Source organism: Suricata suricatta, chromosome 10, assembly GCF_006229205.1.
Source record: "Suricata suricatta isolate VVHF042 chromosome 10, meerkat_22Aug2017_6uvM2_HiC, whole genome shotgun sequence".
NCBI lineage: Eukaryota > Metazoa > Chordata > Mammalia > Carnivora > Herpestidae > Suricata > Suricata suricatta.
Genome location: NC_043709.1, coordinates 132,811,740 through 132,829,204, shown reverse-complemented (window position 1 = coordinate 132,829,204; position 17,465 = coordinate 132,811,740). Strand labels below are relative to the sequence as shown.

Genomic DNA, 17,465 nt, shown 5'->3' with positions numbered 1-17,465 from the left:
GTATATATAAAAAATAAAATGTAAACTGAGCTCCTTCTGATCTATGACTCCTGAAATAAGCCAGGATCGTCCCAGGGTCGGAGGAGCATCCTTTACATGGTCCTCAGGGCTACAAACCAACCACAGTACAGACACCAACGTGGACCTTGTATGTGTGGGGAGCACTTTTACTTTTCCAGGCATCTTTTCATCCCCTTATTTTCCAGCTTCACAAAAACATAGGAGGCTCTCGGGGCCTCGTTTTCAAATGTGTAAGAGTCGAAGGTTGATCATCAATGTGCTGCCAGTGATCAGTCTGAGCCTCCATCCGTCGCTGCGGTTGGGGAGGCCGGGCTCGGAGAAGCAGAGAAGGCGTCTACAGTCACAGCCCTACTAAGGGTTCAGGTGGATTCCATGTCGATTACATCTCAATAAAGCCAGGGGTGGGGTGGGGGGCGGAGATATAGGAGGCCCTAAAATCTTAGTCTTCTGATCCCTCGGGCAGTGAGAGGAGGAGAGGCGGGAAGGAGGGAATCTGGGAGATACCCAGGGCCCCATCACTCCACCTTCCAGAACACGAGATGACAGCAGTCCCTCCCGACAGGACGAAGCCCACTCAGTGCCTCTGCTCCCAACAAAAGGGCCACGTGAACGTAAGGATGGACTCATTAAACCACTTTTATTGAGCAGCGGGCGTGGGGTCAGATTCTGTACTCGGCGCCCCCTTGAGGAAGTGTCGGCGTTCGCTGCTGCAGACAAGCGTCTGTCCCAGAGATGGACGGGCAGGTCCCATGCTTGGTATGGCGTTGTCATGGTTCGGATGTGCAAAAACACTGAACCCCAACTCGGATCTCAGACTCAATCAAACAGAATGGGAGCGGTTCATTCTCCGCGGTCAGTGAGGCATCATGTGGCACCAGCCCAAACGGTGGAGACAGAAAATCCCTGTGGCAGCCCTGAACCTCCCCAGATCGGGGACCCCACCGAGGAGCTGGGAAGAGGCCCCTCTGGGGGCAGCACAGCCATCGGGTTCCTCCTGCTCGGCGCACTTTCCGGGAGCACCTGGGGACGTTTGCGTTTCTGGGGACACAGGCTTTGGCCATGACTCACAGTAGCGGCACCTTCCCCGTCCCCTCAAAACCAGACCTACCTGAGCTAATTATGCAAATGGCCTCCAGTTTAACTCCCTGGCTTGGGTTTTTCAATGAGGATACACAACCTTAGACAAATGCAATCTGAACAGGGCACCGACGAGCTCACCCCCACCGCCTCACTGTGCGGAAGTCGTGGCCTCTATCGCTCCAGGACAGACCCCTGCACGGCCGTGGGTAGGGAGCCTGAGGCCCACACAGTTCCAAGCACCCTGACAACTCCTGAAACAGGTCCCGGAAGTATCTGCAAAATGCATGAATCCGCGGCTGTTAATGCCCGCTGGGCACTGGCAACCTCTCCTACCAATTTCAGAGCTTCGAAGGAGTGAGCGAAACTCCGCGGAGGGGAAGAACTCAGTCGGCAACAGCAGGAACAGATGAGGCATCATCCCTAAGGTCGTTTCCACGCTGGAAACGACTCCGGGAACAGCTCCCTGCGCGACCCACTGGGGAAACCGGCGGCCGCAGCCTCTCCGTGCTCTACCTACTTTATCCCCCACGTGAACTTCGGGGAAAGTCGGGCCTGCAAAGTTCCCAAGAAGCACTGTGCTGGTTGCGGGGAAGAAACCGCCTGAGCCCGGCCCCCAACAAGACTGGCGTAGAACCCCTGAGTGACGGGTACTCCTGGGCCTTGGAAAGTGCCAGCCGCAGCTCCGGAAATGAGCATCAGAGCAGGGGGTGACCAAAGCGGCTGCCCCAGGCCGCACGGTCAGGCCCGACCCTGACCTCCGCAGCTCGGGCTTCTCCCTCCGGATGTGCGGGGCCGCCCCGGCGCAGAATGGATCAGACGACGCCAGGGTACCCCGGGCATGCGGAAGCCAGCAGCAGCGCCCTGGGCCCCGGCCCGCCTCCCCTGCACTCCCGGCAGAGCCCCTCCGGAGAGCGCCGGCCGGCCGGGACCCGGCTGGGCCTTCTCAGTGCCTTGGAAACAGTGTCCAGAGCTCTGCGACAACAAAACAGGATAGCCGGCGGCGCCTCGGGGAACGCTGCTCTGTCTACGCAGTGGAGTGGCCCAGCGCGGGGTTCACCGGGCCAGGACCCCTTCCCCCACCCCCCGCGGGCTCCTGGCTTCCGTGCCTGCCGCTCAGTTGTAGGAAAGGTAATCGATGAGCCGGGGAGGGATGTTCAACTTGCTGATCTTCTCCAGGCCGCGGACGCCAGTGGCTCTCCTCAAGCTCACCCTGCACAGCTGCGCCAGGGACAGAGGAGTTTCTGAAAAGAAGGAACAGGAAACACAAGAGGTCAGCCTAAGGAAACAGCAGAACATCCTTCACCTCCGTAATCACCGCGGTGGCACCGGAACCAGAAACAGTAAACACCGTGGTGGAACCCACTGCCGGCTGTGCCCAGCATGCCCTCCCTGGAGGGCTACAAGAATGGACGGACAGACGGACGGATGGGCGGGGACCTAGTAAGGAAGGTCAGGAAACGGAATGCAGTGCTGTCCGCTGGGACATCGTTTTGTGGAGTGCTGCGGAGGTTTTTCCGCTTGTATATAGTTCTAAGTTGGCACAAGGATTTGTCAGCAAAGACGAGGCTTCGGCCAGCAGCCTCCTGTCTCAGGCCTGCAGACACGTGAGGGGCAGGGTGAAGGGCAGTGCTGGGCAGGTGCACGGCCGCCAGCCCCTGCGGGTCTGGGCTCTCAGCGGCAGGGCCACGAGGACAGCTTACCTGCGTCACATAACCCGCGGACAGACACAATCTGCACATACGCGTCCCGGGGCCAAGGGTCAGGACCTCAGGGCGAGAGACAATGCCTGCAGCCAGGAGGCCAGCAGACCAGGGCCAAAGGTGGAAAGTAGCCGGAGGGCCGTGGAGCTGACATGCAGGAACATGGGCAGAGTCTGACCTCGCAACTCAATTGTGAGTTGTAGAACGATTCGATTCTTTACAACCAAGTAGGGGGACACATGAGGGTCTCAGTCCCTCAAGCATAAGACTCTTGATTTCAAGTCATGATCTCACAGTTGTGAGATCGACCCCCACATTGGGCTCCCCGCTGAGCAGTGGAGCCTACTTGGGATTCTCTCTTTCTCCCTCTCTCTGCCCTCCCCCTCTGCCCCTCCCCTGCTCGCTCTCTCAAAATAAACTTAAACGTTTCAAAAAAATATTCAAAAATATCTGCTTGATAGAAATATAAGTTAGCCAAACAATATTCTCAACTTCTGCAGATTTATGAAGTGAGTTCTATGAGAGGAAAAAAAGTCCACCGATGGGATGGTATTTGCCTCTAAATTCTTTTGTTGTTTGGGTGAGGCCGGCAAAAATTTGAATACATCGTTTTCTCCCCCCAAGCAAGCGGTGTTTGAAAGCCTCTTGTGGTTATAGGGCTGGGTGAATCCATCCAAAAACCTATCCAAAGAAGTCCTGTCCTCCGCCAGGTCCCTTGTCGCTTGTGTCCTGCAGGGCGAGCGAGGGCCGCTCGCCGGGCTCGGGACGGCTGACTTACTCGTGCGGGACGGACAGACTACCGGGACACACACACCATTCAAACCAGGACAGCGACAGCGACAGCGACAGAAGGCGGGCCTCACTCTCGTAGAACTCCAGGCACTTGGCCGGCGCGCTGCTGCTCCCCGTGTAGTCGGACGGCTTCTTCCCCCGGTTGTCCCTCGCGTAGATGTTGCCTCCGAACTCGACGAGCATCTCGATGAGGTCGACGTTCTTCACCTTGGCCGCGTGATGCAGGGCTGTCTCGTGCAGCTTCGCCGCGTTCACATTGGCCCCTGGGGGTCCGGGGTGGGGAACAGGGTCACCGAGGAGGGACTGGCAGCCAGGAGTAAGCCCAGTAATTGGGGCAGTCCGCAGGGGAGGAAACCCAGCCAGGCTCTGCCACAGCCTTTGCAAACATTTTTTGTATCCAAGACCGTGGAGCCTTCCTCCTGTCTTCTTTTTCTTCATAATTACTTATTATTTACTTTCAGAGAGGGGTGCCTGGGTGGCTCAGGCAAAACTAACCAGCAGCTGGGCCATCCGGTGCCCACCCTGGGGGTCGCCCCGCTCCCCCCGGGCACCTGCTTTCCAGAGATGCGCCTTCCGCTGGGCCTCCCGAGGGGCCTGCCCCCACCCCCACAGTGTGAAGAATGTCTACCTTAAGAACGCACGCGCTGCCCTCGCTTTCTACTTTGCATGTTTGAGGGTTCCAGTAGCTGAAAACGTTTTCTCTGAAAAGAACCCATTTGATCTGGAGGAGGAGCTGTCACAGGTGAGCAGCAGACAAGGCCGGAGCTGACGGCCTGGTGGCGGTGGCCACCACTGGCACATCGGGGAGCCCCTGCTTAAGGCCGGCCTGAAGCCCACGGTCGCCCTTCCACTCCGACCAGCCCGCTGCACTGCACTGACAGCCGCAATGGGGGGTGGGGGGGGACGACCTAGCCTCCAGCCCTGGGTGAGGGCCTTGATTGGCTAATCCCTCTCCCCCCCAACCCCAGTAATTGGTTCAAATAGCCTGCGCCCGAGCCAATCAGAATTCAGCTGAGTCTGGACGAAGGGACTGGATTAGGTTTGGACCCAGGTCCCAATCTGGGCCCGTGGGACACAAAGGGAAGAGTGGGGAAGGCATCTGGACAAGTGATTTTTCTTTCTCTCTTCTGAGAAAGCTACCAGAAGCCTCATGAGCAAAAGTGTGTGGATTTCAGCCCGACCCTGATGCAGCCATTTTAACCCCATGGGGCGAACACTGCAGACAGCAGACCTCCAAATTTCAGAGAAAGTGAGGGTTTGATGACCCTGCTGACGCCCAGGGCAAGCTGGCCTGAGAGCCACCTCCTCCTGACCCCTGCAGCCCCTCCAGTGGGCTTTCCGCTACTTAACAAACGAGGAACCATCTCCACTGAGTTAGGGCTTCATGCGGAAAGGATGTTGCGGTTCAAACCCCTAATCTGATCCTTCCCCCTACAGCCACAAGGGGAGGAAGGAAAGAAGGAAGGACCAAGGTGTGCTGAGCACATAGGTACCAGGTGCCCTGCAGAGAGTTGTGGGCCAGAAAACTATTTCAGAAGCTCGGCAGTAATGACAGCCAGGTACCCGGGCTGACAGGAAAGCCGAGTGACTTGGCTGGAAGGTCTATGGCTGCGTCTCATCTAGACATTCTTTCACTGCATAAAAAATAAAAACGTGGGGCACCTGGCCGGCTCGGCTAAGTGTCCTACATCAGCTCAGGTCATGATCTCACGGTTTGTAGGCTTGAGCCCCGAGTCGAGCTCTGGGCTGACAGCTCAGAGCCCGGAGCCCGCTTCAGAGTCTGTGTCTCCCTCTCTCTCTCTGCCCCTCCCCGCTCACACTCTGTCTCTCTCTCTCTCAAGAATAAACAAACATTAAAAAAAAATTTAGATGGCGATTGAATTAGGCAGGTGTTGGGGAAGGTCCCGGTGGCCCCCAAAAATAACGATTAGCATTCGTTGAGCATCAGGCCCTGTAGAAATGAGACCACAAATCCTTCCAATTTCCCTACAAAAGAAGTTTTACTTTTGCGTGAGGCCACCGCGCGGGGCGGGTAAACGAAGTAGCTGCGCCCAGCAGGGCAGAGGGAGAGAGACGGGACCCCCCCTGCAGCGAGCAGAGCAGATACAAAGGCCAATGGACGTGAGCACCTGCGCTGAAGGACACGAGTAAACACAACACACCTGTGCCGAGTAGCACGGCGTATAAATGCAACACAACCACGCGGAGCACGGGTGTAAACGGGGCACGCCCACGCCGCCCAGCGGCAGGTATAAATCCCGACGTGCCCGCGGCAGACGCCGGCGTACCTGCGTTAAGCAGCACCTTGACGCAGTCCAGATGCTCCCGGGCACAGGCGACGTGAAGAGGGGTCCCGAAGTGACAGTCGTGTGCTTCCAGGTTGGCCCCGACGTCTATAAGAAGCCTCACACATTCGGAACTTCCTGAAGACGAGCGGCAAAGGGGGAGACCCGTTAATGAACACGCGTCTGAAATAAGCCCGAGAGAAACGCCAGGAACGGTAAGCCCCACGCCTGGTGCAGGGGGAGGGCGGGAAGCCAGGGCCGCGTGGCACCTGAAAGCGGCTCCCAATCCCACGTGGCCTCGTGGAGCTGGGAGGGGGGCGCACGGGTCCGCAGCCCGACCTGGCAGCAGGAGGGACAGAGGCTCGGGGGTGCCTCCTGGGGAAGAGCAGCAGGTTTGGGAACAGCACCCCTGAGCAGTTAGACCGGGGAGGAAGATGCTCCCCACCTCTGGGGTGTCCTAAGCAGTGTTGGGGGCACCGAGCCTGGAGGTGACAAGCTGAGGCCCTTCGGCAGCCCGAGTCCAAGCTTCCTGACCTCGGGGGGTCCCCCAGCCTTCTCCCTGGTGGGTGCTTTTTCCACCCCTTTCCAGGCATCTTTAACTGGCTTTGGCTGGAGGTTCCTTCTGTCCCAGACTCCCTCCTCTCTCACTTAATCATGTGTCGTCGGTAACCTCCAGGTTTTCCACCTGTAGCCCTGAAATCCAGCCTCCTTCCTACAGCCCTCTGCTGGCCCCTCTCTTGGGGACGTCCACACCACTACATAGTTCTCTCCCCGTACTAAATCCTACTGATTCCCCCTAAAGCTTTCTAAGTGAATCCGTCCGGCTTGGGCTCCAACTCCACTCTCCATGTCAGGATACCCCATCCCCATCGCTCTGCTATGGAAGCAAGGAGGCTATGCCACCCCCAAGATTCACTGCATTAGCATAGGAATTATTTTTTAACTTAAGGCAATTACACAGCAGATAGCAGAAAAGCCCTCTGCCCCTTCCCCATCTGCCGCAAAGCAGGACAGGAATTTATAAAGTTCCCTCGCCCCACAACCAGGAGGGACAGAAATTAACCAGAGAAAATTCCAGAGCCTTATCAGCTCAGAGAGCAGATCCGCAAGCTCCACAGAAGAGGTGGAGCAGGTAACATCTAAACAGGATTCTCCAGTCTGCAGAGGTGCGGCTCTCAGATGCAGGTGTGGAAGGGCGGTGGGCATGGGCCAGCTTCAGGTGCCAGAGAGTGGGGAGGGGCAGGGGGTGGGCGAAGACCTGCGCAAGGCCCAGGTCCCCACCCCTTGGGATGACCCGAAGATTTTGAGGAGCATGTGGACCAACTATGTGATCCTCCATAGGGTCCTGGGTTTCATACGGTGTCCTTGCAAGTGTACCGTGTTCTCTCAACTTGAGTGCAAGTGCCGTGGCCTTGGCAGAGAAGGCTGGCTCTGAGCGGAGCCACGAAAGAACACGCGCCCACACCCCAACACAACGCGGGCCAGCACTGCACAGGCCAATCAAAATACTGGCTACAAGCTTGCAAGCCCTGCTCCAAAGAGTAGAATCTAAACTCCTTACGGTGGCATTTAAAGATTTCCCACCTTCCGGTCTCGCCCTAAGCTTCCAGTCTTCTCTGCTCCCCCTCCCCTGGGAGCTTCCGGTCCAGTGAGCCTGGAGGAGTCCCTTTCTCTGCGCTTGGACGACCTTCCTCTTGCCCTCCCACCATCGGAAACCTGTCCCTTCTTGCGGGGCGGCCGAAATCCCACCAGCTCCCCGAGCCCCCGGGATGAGTGCCCTGTCCTCGGCACGTGCTGGGTCTCCTCAAACTACACCAGGGGCCCCCAGGGCAGAAGATGGTGAAGACTGAGTGAGCCACCACAGGGCAGACCGATTTCCAGCCTTAGTATCTGAAAGGCACTGGAGACCCAGCTAAGAAAGGGAATCCTACCCTAGACCCAAGGCCCCTACCCCTGGGTGGAAATGGGCTGAGGATTTCCATAGCCGGTGCCCGAGCTCCAGAAACCAATGGGGAGTGCCCCTTAGCCAGCTGATGGCTTCCCGGCCACAATGCTGGCTTTGCTCGCGTGGACTCACCGTTCATGCAGGCCTCGTGCAGCGGGGATGCCGTGTACAGCGGGGGGTTGACCTTGGCCCCGTAGGAGAGCAAGAGCTTCACACACTCGATGCTGCCGGAGGCACAGGCATCGCAGAGGGGCGTGCTGCCGTCGATGTTGCTGGCGTCCACCTCGTGGGGAGGAAGAAACAGGCGTCAGGGTGGAGGGGGAAAAGCGCCCGTGACTTGCTTTCTCCGCCTGACCCATGCTCCTCTTTGCAAAGACCTTTATGAGCACTCGCTTTCCGTTGGCAGGCAAGGGCGTTCAGGGGCAAGGGGAGCCGGGCTGGCAGCGCCTCTTAGCCCGCCAAGTGCGGGAGGCGCTCTTTTCCGGGCTCTTCTCTTGGGACAGGGTCAACACCCGCCCCACCCCCGTCCCCCCGAAGCAAATCCCAATCTTGTGTTTAGAATCCGGCTCTTGGACCCGAGCAGCAGCTCTTCGGCCACGGCCTGCCAGCCCTCACAGACGTCTCCCGTGCTAGAAACTAGAACTGCCTTCTCTGCCACCAGTGTGCTCATGGTCGCCCAGCCTTGACCACAGATGGCCCAGAGCAGGCTGCTCTGTTGGCCTCCACGACGCCCCATCTGGAGGCTTCCTTCCTCTCCGCCGTGGTTTCTCTACTTTCCGAGCATTTGCATGTCCCAGCGCTCATCCCAAGCCTCTTCGTGGGCCCCTGTCCCCAGGACCTGCCCCGAAGGGCCACTCACCTGGGCCCCGGCGGCCAGCAGCAGCTGAACGCACTGCGCCTGGCCCTGCAGACTGGCCACGTGCAAGGGCGTGATGGAGTCCATGGTGAACTGGTTGACACAGGCCCCGCTCTCGATCAGCTGCTGCAGCTGCCGGGTCTCGCCGCGCTGGGCTGCCTCGTGCACAGGGGTGCGCTCCACCCAGAAGCCTGGAAAGGAAGGCGGACCTGGTGACACAGGGAACACGGTACACTTACAAGGGCGCCATAGGAAACCCAGGACCCTCGGTAGGATCACGTAGTTGGTCCAAACGCTCCTCAAAAATCCTTCGGTCATCCCCACTGCCCGAGCGTCGAGGTCCCTCTCGATGGCACAGCCTGTAAGGGGTGGTGACCTGGGCCTTGCTCGCGTCTTCGAGCCCTCCCCGACCACTGACCCTCAGCGCTCCCTGTGGCTGGTCCGTGGCCCCTGCCCGTCCACACCTGCATGTCTGCCTGAGATCCCCGCCTCCGTAGACTGGAGGGTGGTAGTGGGAGACTCTGCTGCTTGGATGTTACGTGCTCCACCTGCACCCATTTGACATCTTCTCTGGGAAATCTTTTCTCCACGATACTCGTGCACACCCTCATTTACAGCTTGACACGTCTCCACCCCATCCTTGTCCCGGAGTGCCTGGACAGTGGGGACCACCTTTTACTCCAGTTTAACAGATTCCTCGGGAATTTGTGCCTGTACAGTCATGTCCTCTGCTACCAGAAGTAGTTCTGCCACCTCCTTTCCAATCCGATGCCTCTTCTCTTTCCTGCCACCCTGCCCTGGCTCGGACTTGACGATGCTGAGCAGAAGTGGTAACAGCACGTCCTTATTGTCGTCTTCACGTCAGGGATGAGATGGGCTGAGTTTTTCACAGGTGGTCTTTACCAGGTGGAGGACATTCATTTCCCTCTCTAGTTGAGTTTTTTTTAATCACCATCAGATGGTGTTGGGTTTTTGTTCAATACTTTTTCTGCATCTGCTGCAATGCTCACACCAGCCTTCCTTAGTCCTGTGGAAATGGTGTAGTGCGGGAACTGCCTTTCAGATGTCAAACCAGCGATGTATTTTGGGGCAGCACCTCCTTGGTCATGATGCTATGCCACGTTTGGCTTGCTAGCGTCCTCGGGATTTGTATGCCTACATTCATATGTCATCTGTCTTATGACCGGTGTTTTTAGCTGGTTTTACTGGCTCTGTAGAATGAGTTGGGAAATTATTCTCTCCTACTTTTTGGAAGAGTTTACAAAGCACTGATATTGAATACTTAAATGCTGGATCAAGTTCATCAGTGAAGATCTCTGGCTCTGGGCTTTCCTTTGCGAGAAGCTTTAATTCCTAATTCCATCTCTTCGTTTGCTACAGGTCTATTCAGAGTTCCAATTTTTTGAATCAGTTTTGGTAGGTTGTGTCTTTATTGGAATTTGTCCACTTCGTGTGCAGTATGTCATCTGTTGCCTACAATTTGTTATGGACTGAGTTTTGCCCGCAAAATTCATAAAGCCCAAACCCCACGAGCCTCCAAATGTGCCTGCGTTTGGAGTGTGCACCGTTTCCGAAGTAAGGAAGTCAAGGTGAGGTCACTAGAGCACGCCCCAAGGAGTCCTGGTCAGGGGAGATGAGGACACGGGCACTGGGATGCACCTGAACAGAGGAAGGGCTATGGGGGGACACAGTGGAAGGTGGCCGTCTGTAAGCCAACGAGGAGCCTCGGTGAAACCAGCCCTGCCGAGCCCTTGGTCTTGGACTCGCAGCCTCCAGAGCTGTGAGAAAACGAACGGGCGGTGTGCCGGCAGCCCTGGCAGGATGACGCCCCGCCCTTCACCGTGGCCCTCGTTTCTAGACAGAGTAACAACACTCTTCATCTTTGATCTTAGTGATTTGCTCCCTCTTTTTCCTTGGGGTTGTCATTCATTGCTCTTTCCGGAGAACTAAGTTTTGGTTTTGTTGGCTTTCTATGTTGTTTATTCTCTAGTTCATGGATTCATTGTCTTATCTTTATTATTTTTTCCCTTCTACGTCTGTCAGCTGTAGTTTTATATTTCCAGTGTCCTAAGACGGAAGGATACTGATCTGAGCTGTTTCCTCTGAGTGCAGACGTTTACAGCTATCCACGTCCTCCAAGGGCTTCTAGGCCTTCCTCTCAGGAGTTTGGTAGATTACCCTCATTCTTATTTCTCTCAAACTGAAACCATCTTTGCATTCATTCCAACCTCAATGTATACATTTGACAAATCTGTAATTGATCAAGGCCCTGCTCCGATCCCCAAATGGGGTAAAGTTCTGTCTCCTACACTGGTTCACCCCTCCCTTTCACTCCCCTTCGGCTACACAAAAGGTGTTCTGACCTCCTCATCTCTTTAACCAGTGGCTGTCACACTTGAGCATCCAACAGGTCCCCTGGGGGGGCCTCCGAGAACGGTCTGCTGAGTCCCACGCCACAGCCAGCCGGTCTTCGTGCCTGAGAACCGGCATCTCTAACAAGTGCCCGCATGGCGCTGATGCAGCTGGTCTGGGGACCACGCTTTGAGAACCACTGCTTCACACAGTACTTCTCCCTTGGAATGAAGCCCCTTTTCTCACTCCCACCTCTTCCCACTCACCCCAGACATGCCCTGCTTGTACCTCTCCACGCTGCTATCAGATGGTTATTTTTCCCAGGAGGATTTGCCCCACCTCTGCCCCCACTCACCTGGGTTAGGGTCTCGTCTGTGCCCGTCAGGCTGCCTGCCCCCACCAGCCCGTGGTCACTGCCTGTTTGCCTGCCATCTGCCCCACTGTAGAAACAGGCCACGTAACGGCCACAGAGGTTGGTTCCCAGAACCACCCGTTCCGCCCCACATGAGGGATCTAAGTCAATCACCGTAATCCTTGTCCCCCCAGAACATCCGTAGTTCCCAAGGAGGGAGGGACGGCTGGTGAGTGGTTTCAGGGCCTCTCTCCCCCAAGGACTCCCAGGAGACCTCTCCCTCTTCCCCTGGATACTGCCTACACATGAACGTAGAAATGCCGCAGCCACCCGCCTACATGCCTGTGCATGGAGCAGAGGGCTGACAGCGACAGAGCCTGGACCACGGTGAGTCCAGGGCCCCATGGGGCTCCTGCTATGTGACACTGAGGGTTGCTGCCTGAGCCAAGTGCAGACGAAAGCACACTAACTAGCAGAGACGGTCAACTACCCGAATGCACACAGCATGGCTATGTTTTCTCCATGTCCATGACAGCACCTAGGATACAATGGGTCTTCCAGACACTAGGCTGTAAGAAAAACAAAAGTCCTAAATGACAATGCTGGGTTAATACTGACCTATGCTTACTGTCAAGCCTCTACTTCAAAAGACAAGATCATGTTACATATCTCTTCATGATAGCAGTTCCCCTTCATTACATTTCACATTTATTATTACATTTCTCTGAAAAACCTTTCTTTTTTTTAATGTTTACTTATTTGAGAGAGTGGTGTGTGCACTGCTGGGAGAGTGGCAGAGAGAGAGCGAGAGAAAGCATTCAGGAGCAAAGGGAGAGGGAGAGAGACTCCTAAGCAGACTCTGCAATGTCAGTGCAGAGCCTGATGTGGGGCTCAATCCCACGCCCCTAGGATCATGACCTGAACTGAAATCAAGAGTCGGACATCCAACAACTGAGCCACTCAGGCGCCCCCTAGAAAACCTTCTAAATCCGTTCCCAAACCTTACCAGAACACTCTACAGCTGCTAAGTGGGGCGAATTGATCTCTGCAGAGGCCTCACTTCATCAGTTACATGTTGATGACAGATGGCCACAGCCCTACCACGTGACGGCCGCCAAGTGCGCGGCCGGCGAGGTGAGGGGTAGGACAGCCCAGGGACTAAACTCGGCTACATCTGCAACTTGGCTCAGCCATTTGTCAGCTTCTGCAGGACCCAGCTTCCCTTGACGGTCTCTTCACCCGTAAACTGGGGTGACGGTAACAGTTTATTGATTGGTGGGTTATGAAAATTAAGCAGATTATAGTGAGTAATAGCACTTGGTGTGGGGCCTGGCACACACTGCACAGTAAATGGGGTCTATTTACGATATCCCTCCTCCCTCCTGTGCCCACCTGTCTTGCGTGCCAGCCAAAGAGCCTGGGATACCATGAAAGGGGACTTGACCATGAGTGGGGGGTGGGGCAAAGGGAGGGCAGAAACTCAGATCTGATTCTCACAAAATATAAAAGCCAAAAGCTTGTGGAACTTTCTACTGACCACCTCAAGAAGGAGACCCCACTGTGTTGGCTTAGCAGTGACTACCAGGCATGGGCTTGCCTGGCTTGGGGGTTAGTGAAAAGTGGCTACGACTCCGAAGCCAGGCTGGAAGAAGCCAAACCCCACGGGTAGGACGAGGGACTACAGCCTTCCAAAGAGGAGAGCATGGCGAGGCTCTCGATCTTGCAGCAAAAAGGGAAATGCAGCTCAGGAAAGCCCGCGCACCTTCCTTCCGTGTCTTGCACTTGGCAGATAATTGCGCTTTCAACAAACTGAAGGTTTGTGGCAATTGTGTTGCAATTTTTCTAGCAGTGTTTGCTCACTTTGTGTGTCTGTCACGTTTGGTAAATCTTGCGATATCTGAAACTTTACTATGTCTGTCCTGGTGAACTGTGACCAATAATCTTTGTTAGTGTTGTGATGTTTGGGGCTCCCCGAACCGTGCCCCCGTAAGACGGTGAATTTCATCAATAAACACTGTGTTCCGGCTTCTCCACCACCCAGCCATTCCCCAGCCTCCCTACTCCCTAAGACCACCTCACTGAAATTAAGACCCGTTAATAACCCCACGATGGTCTCTAGGTCTTCAAGTGAAGGGAAGACTCCCGCATCCCTCACTTTAAATCAAAAGCTACAAATGATTACACTCGGTCAGGGAGGCATGTTAGATGCAAAGACGGGCTGAAAGCTAGGCTTCTTGACCCCAACAGCCAAGTTGTGAATGCAGCATTTTCTTGAAGAAAATTAAAAGTGCTACGCCAGTGAACACATGAACGAAAAGAAAATGAAACGGACTTCTGATCTGGAATAGAGAAAAAACTGGAGGCTAGCAGAGGTGGGTTTGTGAGGTCCAAGGAAAGAAGCCATCTCTAAAACGTGGAAGGACAGGGCGAAGCAGCAAACGCTGGTGTCAGCATTGCAGCAGGATACCCAGAAGACACAGCTAAGAAAACTGAGGAAGGCGGCTACACCAAACAGATGATCAGTGTAGATGACACAGCCTTCTAATGGAAGAAGATGCCATCTGGGACTTTCACAGCTCGAGAGAAGTCAGGCCGACTCCCTTGCTGGGGTTAATGAAGCCGGTGACTGTAAGTGGAAGCCCATGCTCACTGACTATTTCAAAAATCCTAAGGCCCTTAAGAACGATGCTAGATCTACTCTACCGGGCTCTCTAAATGGAACGACCATGCCTACGTGACAGCACGTATGTTTACAACATAGTTTACTGGCTACGTTAGGCCCCCTGTTGAGACTTCCTGCTTGGAAAAAGATTCCTTTCAAAATACTCCTTGACAGTGTCGGCTGGCCATATCTGATGTAGATGGAAGAGATTCATGTCTTCATGTCTAACACGACGTCCTTCTGCAGCCCATGGATCAAGGAATCATTTCAGCTTTGAAGTCTTGTTTTAGGAGGACATTCCCTAAGGCTATAGCTACCACAGTGACTCCTCTGATGGATGTGGGCAGAGGAAATTGAAAACCTTCTGGAAAGGATTCACCATTTCAGATGCCATTAAGAACTTTCATAATTCATGGGAAGGTACCAAAATATCAACATTCACAGGAGAACGGGAGTTGGGGGAAGTTGGTCCCAGGCCTCATGGATGACTGGGAGGGGCTCATGGCCTCAGTGGAGGAAGTCACTGCAGATGCGGTGGAAACAGCAAGAGGACCAGAATCAGAAGTGGGGCCTGAAGACAGGAATAATGGCTGTAATCTCCTGATAAAACCTGAACAGACTAGGAGCAAAGAAAGTGGTTTTTTGAGATGGAATCTACTCGTGGTGAAGATGCTATGAAGATTGTCAACTGAGATGACAACAAAGGACTTAGAATATTACGCAAACTCCGCTGACAAAGCAGTGGCCAAGGTTTGAGAAGACAGACTCCAATTTTGAAGGAACTTCTGTGGATAAAATGCTAGCAAGTGGCATCACATGCTCCATAAAAAGTTTGTGAAAGCAAGAGTCCAGCAACTCGGCCACGCCCATTGTTGTCTTGTTTTAAGAAACGGCCACCCCAACCTTCACCAGCCAGCAGCTGTCGCCATCGAGGCAGGACCCTCCACCAACAAAACGATCAGATGACAGTTAGCATTTTAGCACTTAAGCACTTTTACAATTAAGGTATGTTTTCAGACGACGCTGTTACATACTCCACAGGCCAGTGTAAACAGAACTTCTATACGCACTGGAAACCCCCCAAAATTCACGTGATTCTCTCTACTGCAACGTCCACTTACTGCAGTGGTCTGGAACTCAACCCAGAATATTTCCAAGGTGTGCCTGTGTAGGTCCCGGGCACAGGGACACAGACCGAGCTGTGCTCCTGATGGTGGGCCCCGCAAGCAGAAACCTGGCTCATGGCCGGAAAGGCCATGTGGTATAATGTGGAGATAGAACGTAGGCAGTAAAAGCCTTCCACGTCCCCTGAAACCCACAGCAGGACTCGGCTTATCCATCCGTCCAGCAGTCCAAGTGACCCTACAAACTGATTAGAGATGAATCTATCTGATGTGAAGGGTGTGAGCCTTTCAGCGTAAATCTGGCCACCCAGGAAACCCCGCCTGGGTTTAAACCTCACCCCTGCCTCTCTCTGGCCGTGCGAACTCCGCTGTACCTCCAAATTATCAAGAAGGACTGCATTGCAGCTGCCTCTGGGCTTGTGAGCCGCACTGGCACATCACCTAAGCAGCTCCAGGCTTATCGTGGTCCCAGAACCCGTCTCTCCCTTCTCCCTCCAGCTGACCGGATGGCAGCGATACCCCAGAAGGCAGCGAGCTGGGTCAAGTTCGTCCTAAGGATGACAGAAAACCAGCTTGCCTTGCTTAGAGCCTCAGACCCTTAAGGTACCCTTTTGTCATCTTCTGCTGGCCTCTCAAATACACCTCTTGAGTACAGATCCTGAATAAGATAACTTTTCCACTTCGCAAATGGATGCTTGCCTTGGGTCAGTAACAAACTGCATTACGTTTGCTAAGTTATAAATATAGGATTCACTTAGGAGGTGACTTGCCCTAAATTCTCTGCAAAGCCTTTCAATATGGCTTTAATAAGTATAATCCTACCTCTGTGAGGTGTTCTATTAAAAAATTAAAAATCTCTGTGCTTTGAAGTAGATACACCACACATCTAGAATTTCAGATTAGAACTTTCAAATGAGTTGTAGTCCCTACAGTGGGGCCATTGCTTCTGCTGGGCTAGCAGTGTTCTGGATTCAGTACATTCAGCATATCCACTAATGGTGAGAATAAAAATATCAGGGCCTATTTTTAAAGGAAATAAATAAAACGACAGTCAAAAATATCCAAGAACCCCAGAAGCTGTAAAAATCTATTGGCTGAGTAAGCTCTTAAAGACTCCTTAAACAATGCCAAAAAATAAAAACAAAAACCTCAGAAGTGAATCCTGTGCTATTAAGGATTCTACACGAACAAAAACATGAAAACCTGTCCAGGCTGCCCTGGTTAGCCATTCTTTGCTTATTTAACTGAACTAAACACAGATCGCTCTGGTGGGGTCAAAGTCTTGTGCCTGCCTGGGGTGGAATGCCAAGTAAAAACAGAGATTTATTAAATGTCTTTGATCATGTTCAAGGTGGCTATTTTCCAGGATCCATTCAAATAACTACCTTGCTATGACTTCCAGTCCCCTTATGCTAAATTTGTCCTTAAAATGTCTCCCTTTTATTGGCACTACTGTTTTTACCAGTGTAAAAGTTCTTTAGGGTTTTTTTGAGGGGGGGGGGGTTCTTGTTGGTTTGTTTTGGTTTTTTTGTTTTTCCGCTTCCAGCCTTTCCAAGGGCTTTCTCGGCTCACTTCACCTACTGCAATACCACTTCACAGGGAAGTTTGCTTCTCCAGAGAATGTCCCTTTGCCTTCAAATCCATTTTATTTTCCCGTAGCCCGAATGGCAGGGAAGATTCAGCGAAGAACGGAGATGGCATTTTGTTTTTTAAACGTGGGGTGACCTGTCACAACGGCATTATCTTTCCTCTGGGAGCATATGCCTTTGGTCACTGTAGGATGCTAATGACAGTGCGACACGACCTTCCCAAAGGGCCCCTGGGAGATGTCTCAGCTCCCACACCGGGCTCTGCGGGGCTGCCCTAGGAGCGGTCCCGCAGAGGCACCTCTGGGTGCTCTGAACTTGGGGATGACCATGCTCACCCCTCCCTGCGCCTCCCCCCAGGTGCGCTGGTGGGACTGAGGTTGGGAAGTCCCACGACTGGCGCGTCACAACAATGACCAGCTCTGCAACGCGCTGGCCGGGGACGAAGAGCCGGACGCAGAGAGCGTCTGAGACGCTTGGGGTTACCGACCTTGCTCCCCGTACCGGCACGGCGCTCCAACCCGGGCCCACCGAAACGCCCTACCGGCGTCCCCCGACGCACCTGTCCGGCCGGGAGAAGCCCCGCGGTCCCCGCTCCTGGGCCCGCGCACCCCGCGCCCGCACGTACCCACGTAGCCCAGCAAGCAGCTGTCCGCCGCGCCGGGTTCCATGCCGCCCGCTCGATCACCGCTGCGGTCACCGCTGCCGCC

At 54.4% G+C, this 17,465-nt stretch overlaps 1 protein-coding gene across 3 annotated transcripts; it reads right to left on the bottom strand.

Annotated features, from left to right (window-relative positions):
• Nucleotides 1–637: 637 nt before the first annotated feature.
• ASB13 (ankyrin repeat and SOCS box containing 13) lies at nucleotides 638–17,459 on the bottom strand. Of its 3 annotated transcripts, none has more exons than XM_029953842.1 (6): nucleotides 17,384–17,459; nucleotides 8,683–8,888; nucleotides 7,956–8,106; nucleotides 5,882–6,016; nucleotides 3,665–3,856; nucleotides 638–2,342 (listed from the first exon to the last, which is right to left on the bottom strand). In XM_029953842.1, exons 1-6 carry the CDS (start codon nucleotides 17,424–17,426, stop codon nucleotides 2,215–2,217), a joined length of 855 nt encoding a protein of 284 aa, XP_029809702.1. In that variant the 5' UTR covers nucleotides 17,427–17,459; the 3' UTR covers nucleotides 638–2,214. The 3 variants fall into 3 exon arrangements, with proteins under 3 accessions (XP_029809702.1, XP_029809703.1, XP_029809704.1); XM_029953843.1 differs by having other exon boundaries at nucleotides 8,683–8,870; XM_029953844.1 differs by having other exon boundaries at nucleotides 2,254–2,342; nucleotides 3,616–3,856.
• Nucleotides 17,460–17,465: the final 6 nt, after the last annotated feature.

Excerpts from the sequence above, each read along its gene's own strand:
- ASB13 (XM_029953842.1), bottom strand. The coding sequence starts at position 17,426 with ATGGAACCCGGCGCGGCGGACAGCTGCTTGCTGGGCTACGTGG. Across the intron at positions 6,017-7,955 it reads GCACGAGGCCTGCATGAACG|GAAGTTCCGAATGTGTGAGG; the intron begins GTGAGTCCACGC and ends GCTCGTCTTCAG. Across the intron at positions 3,857-5,881 it reads CAAGGTGCTGCTTAACGCAG|GGGCCAATGTGAACGCGGCG; the intron begins GTACGCCGGCGT and ends CCGGACCCCCAG.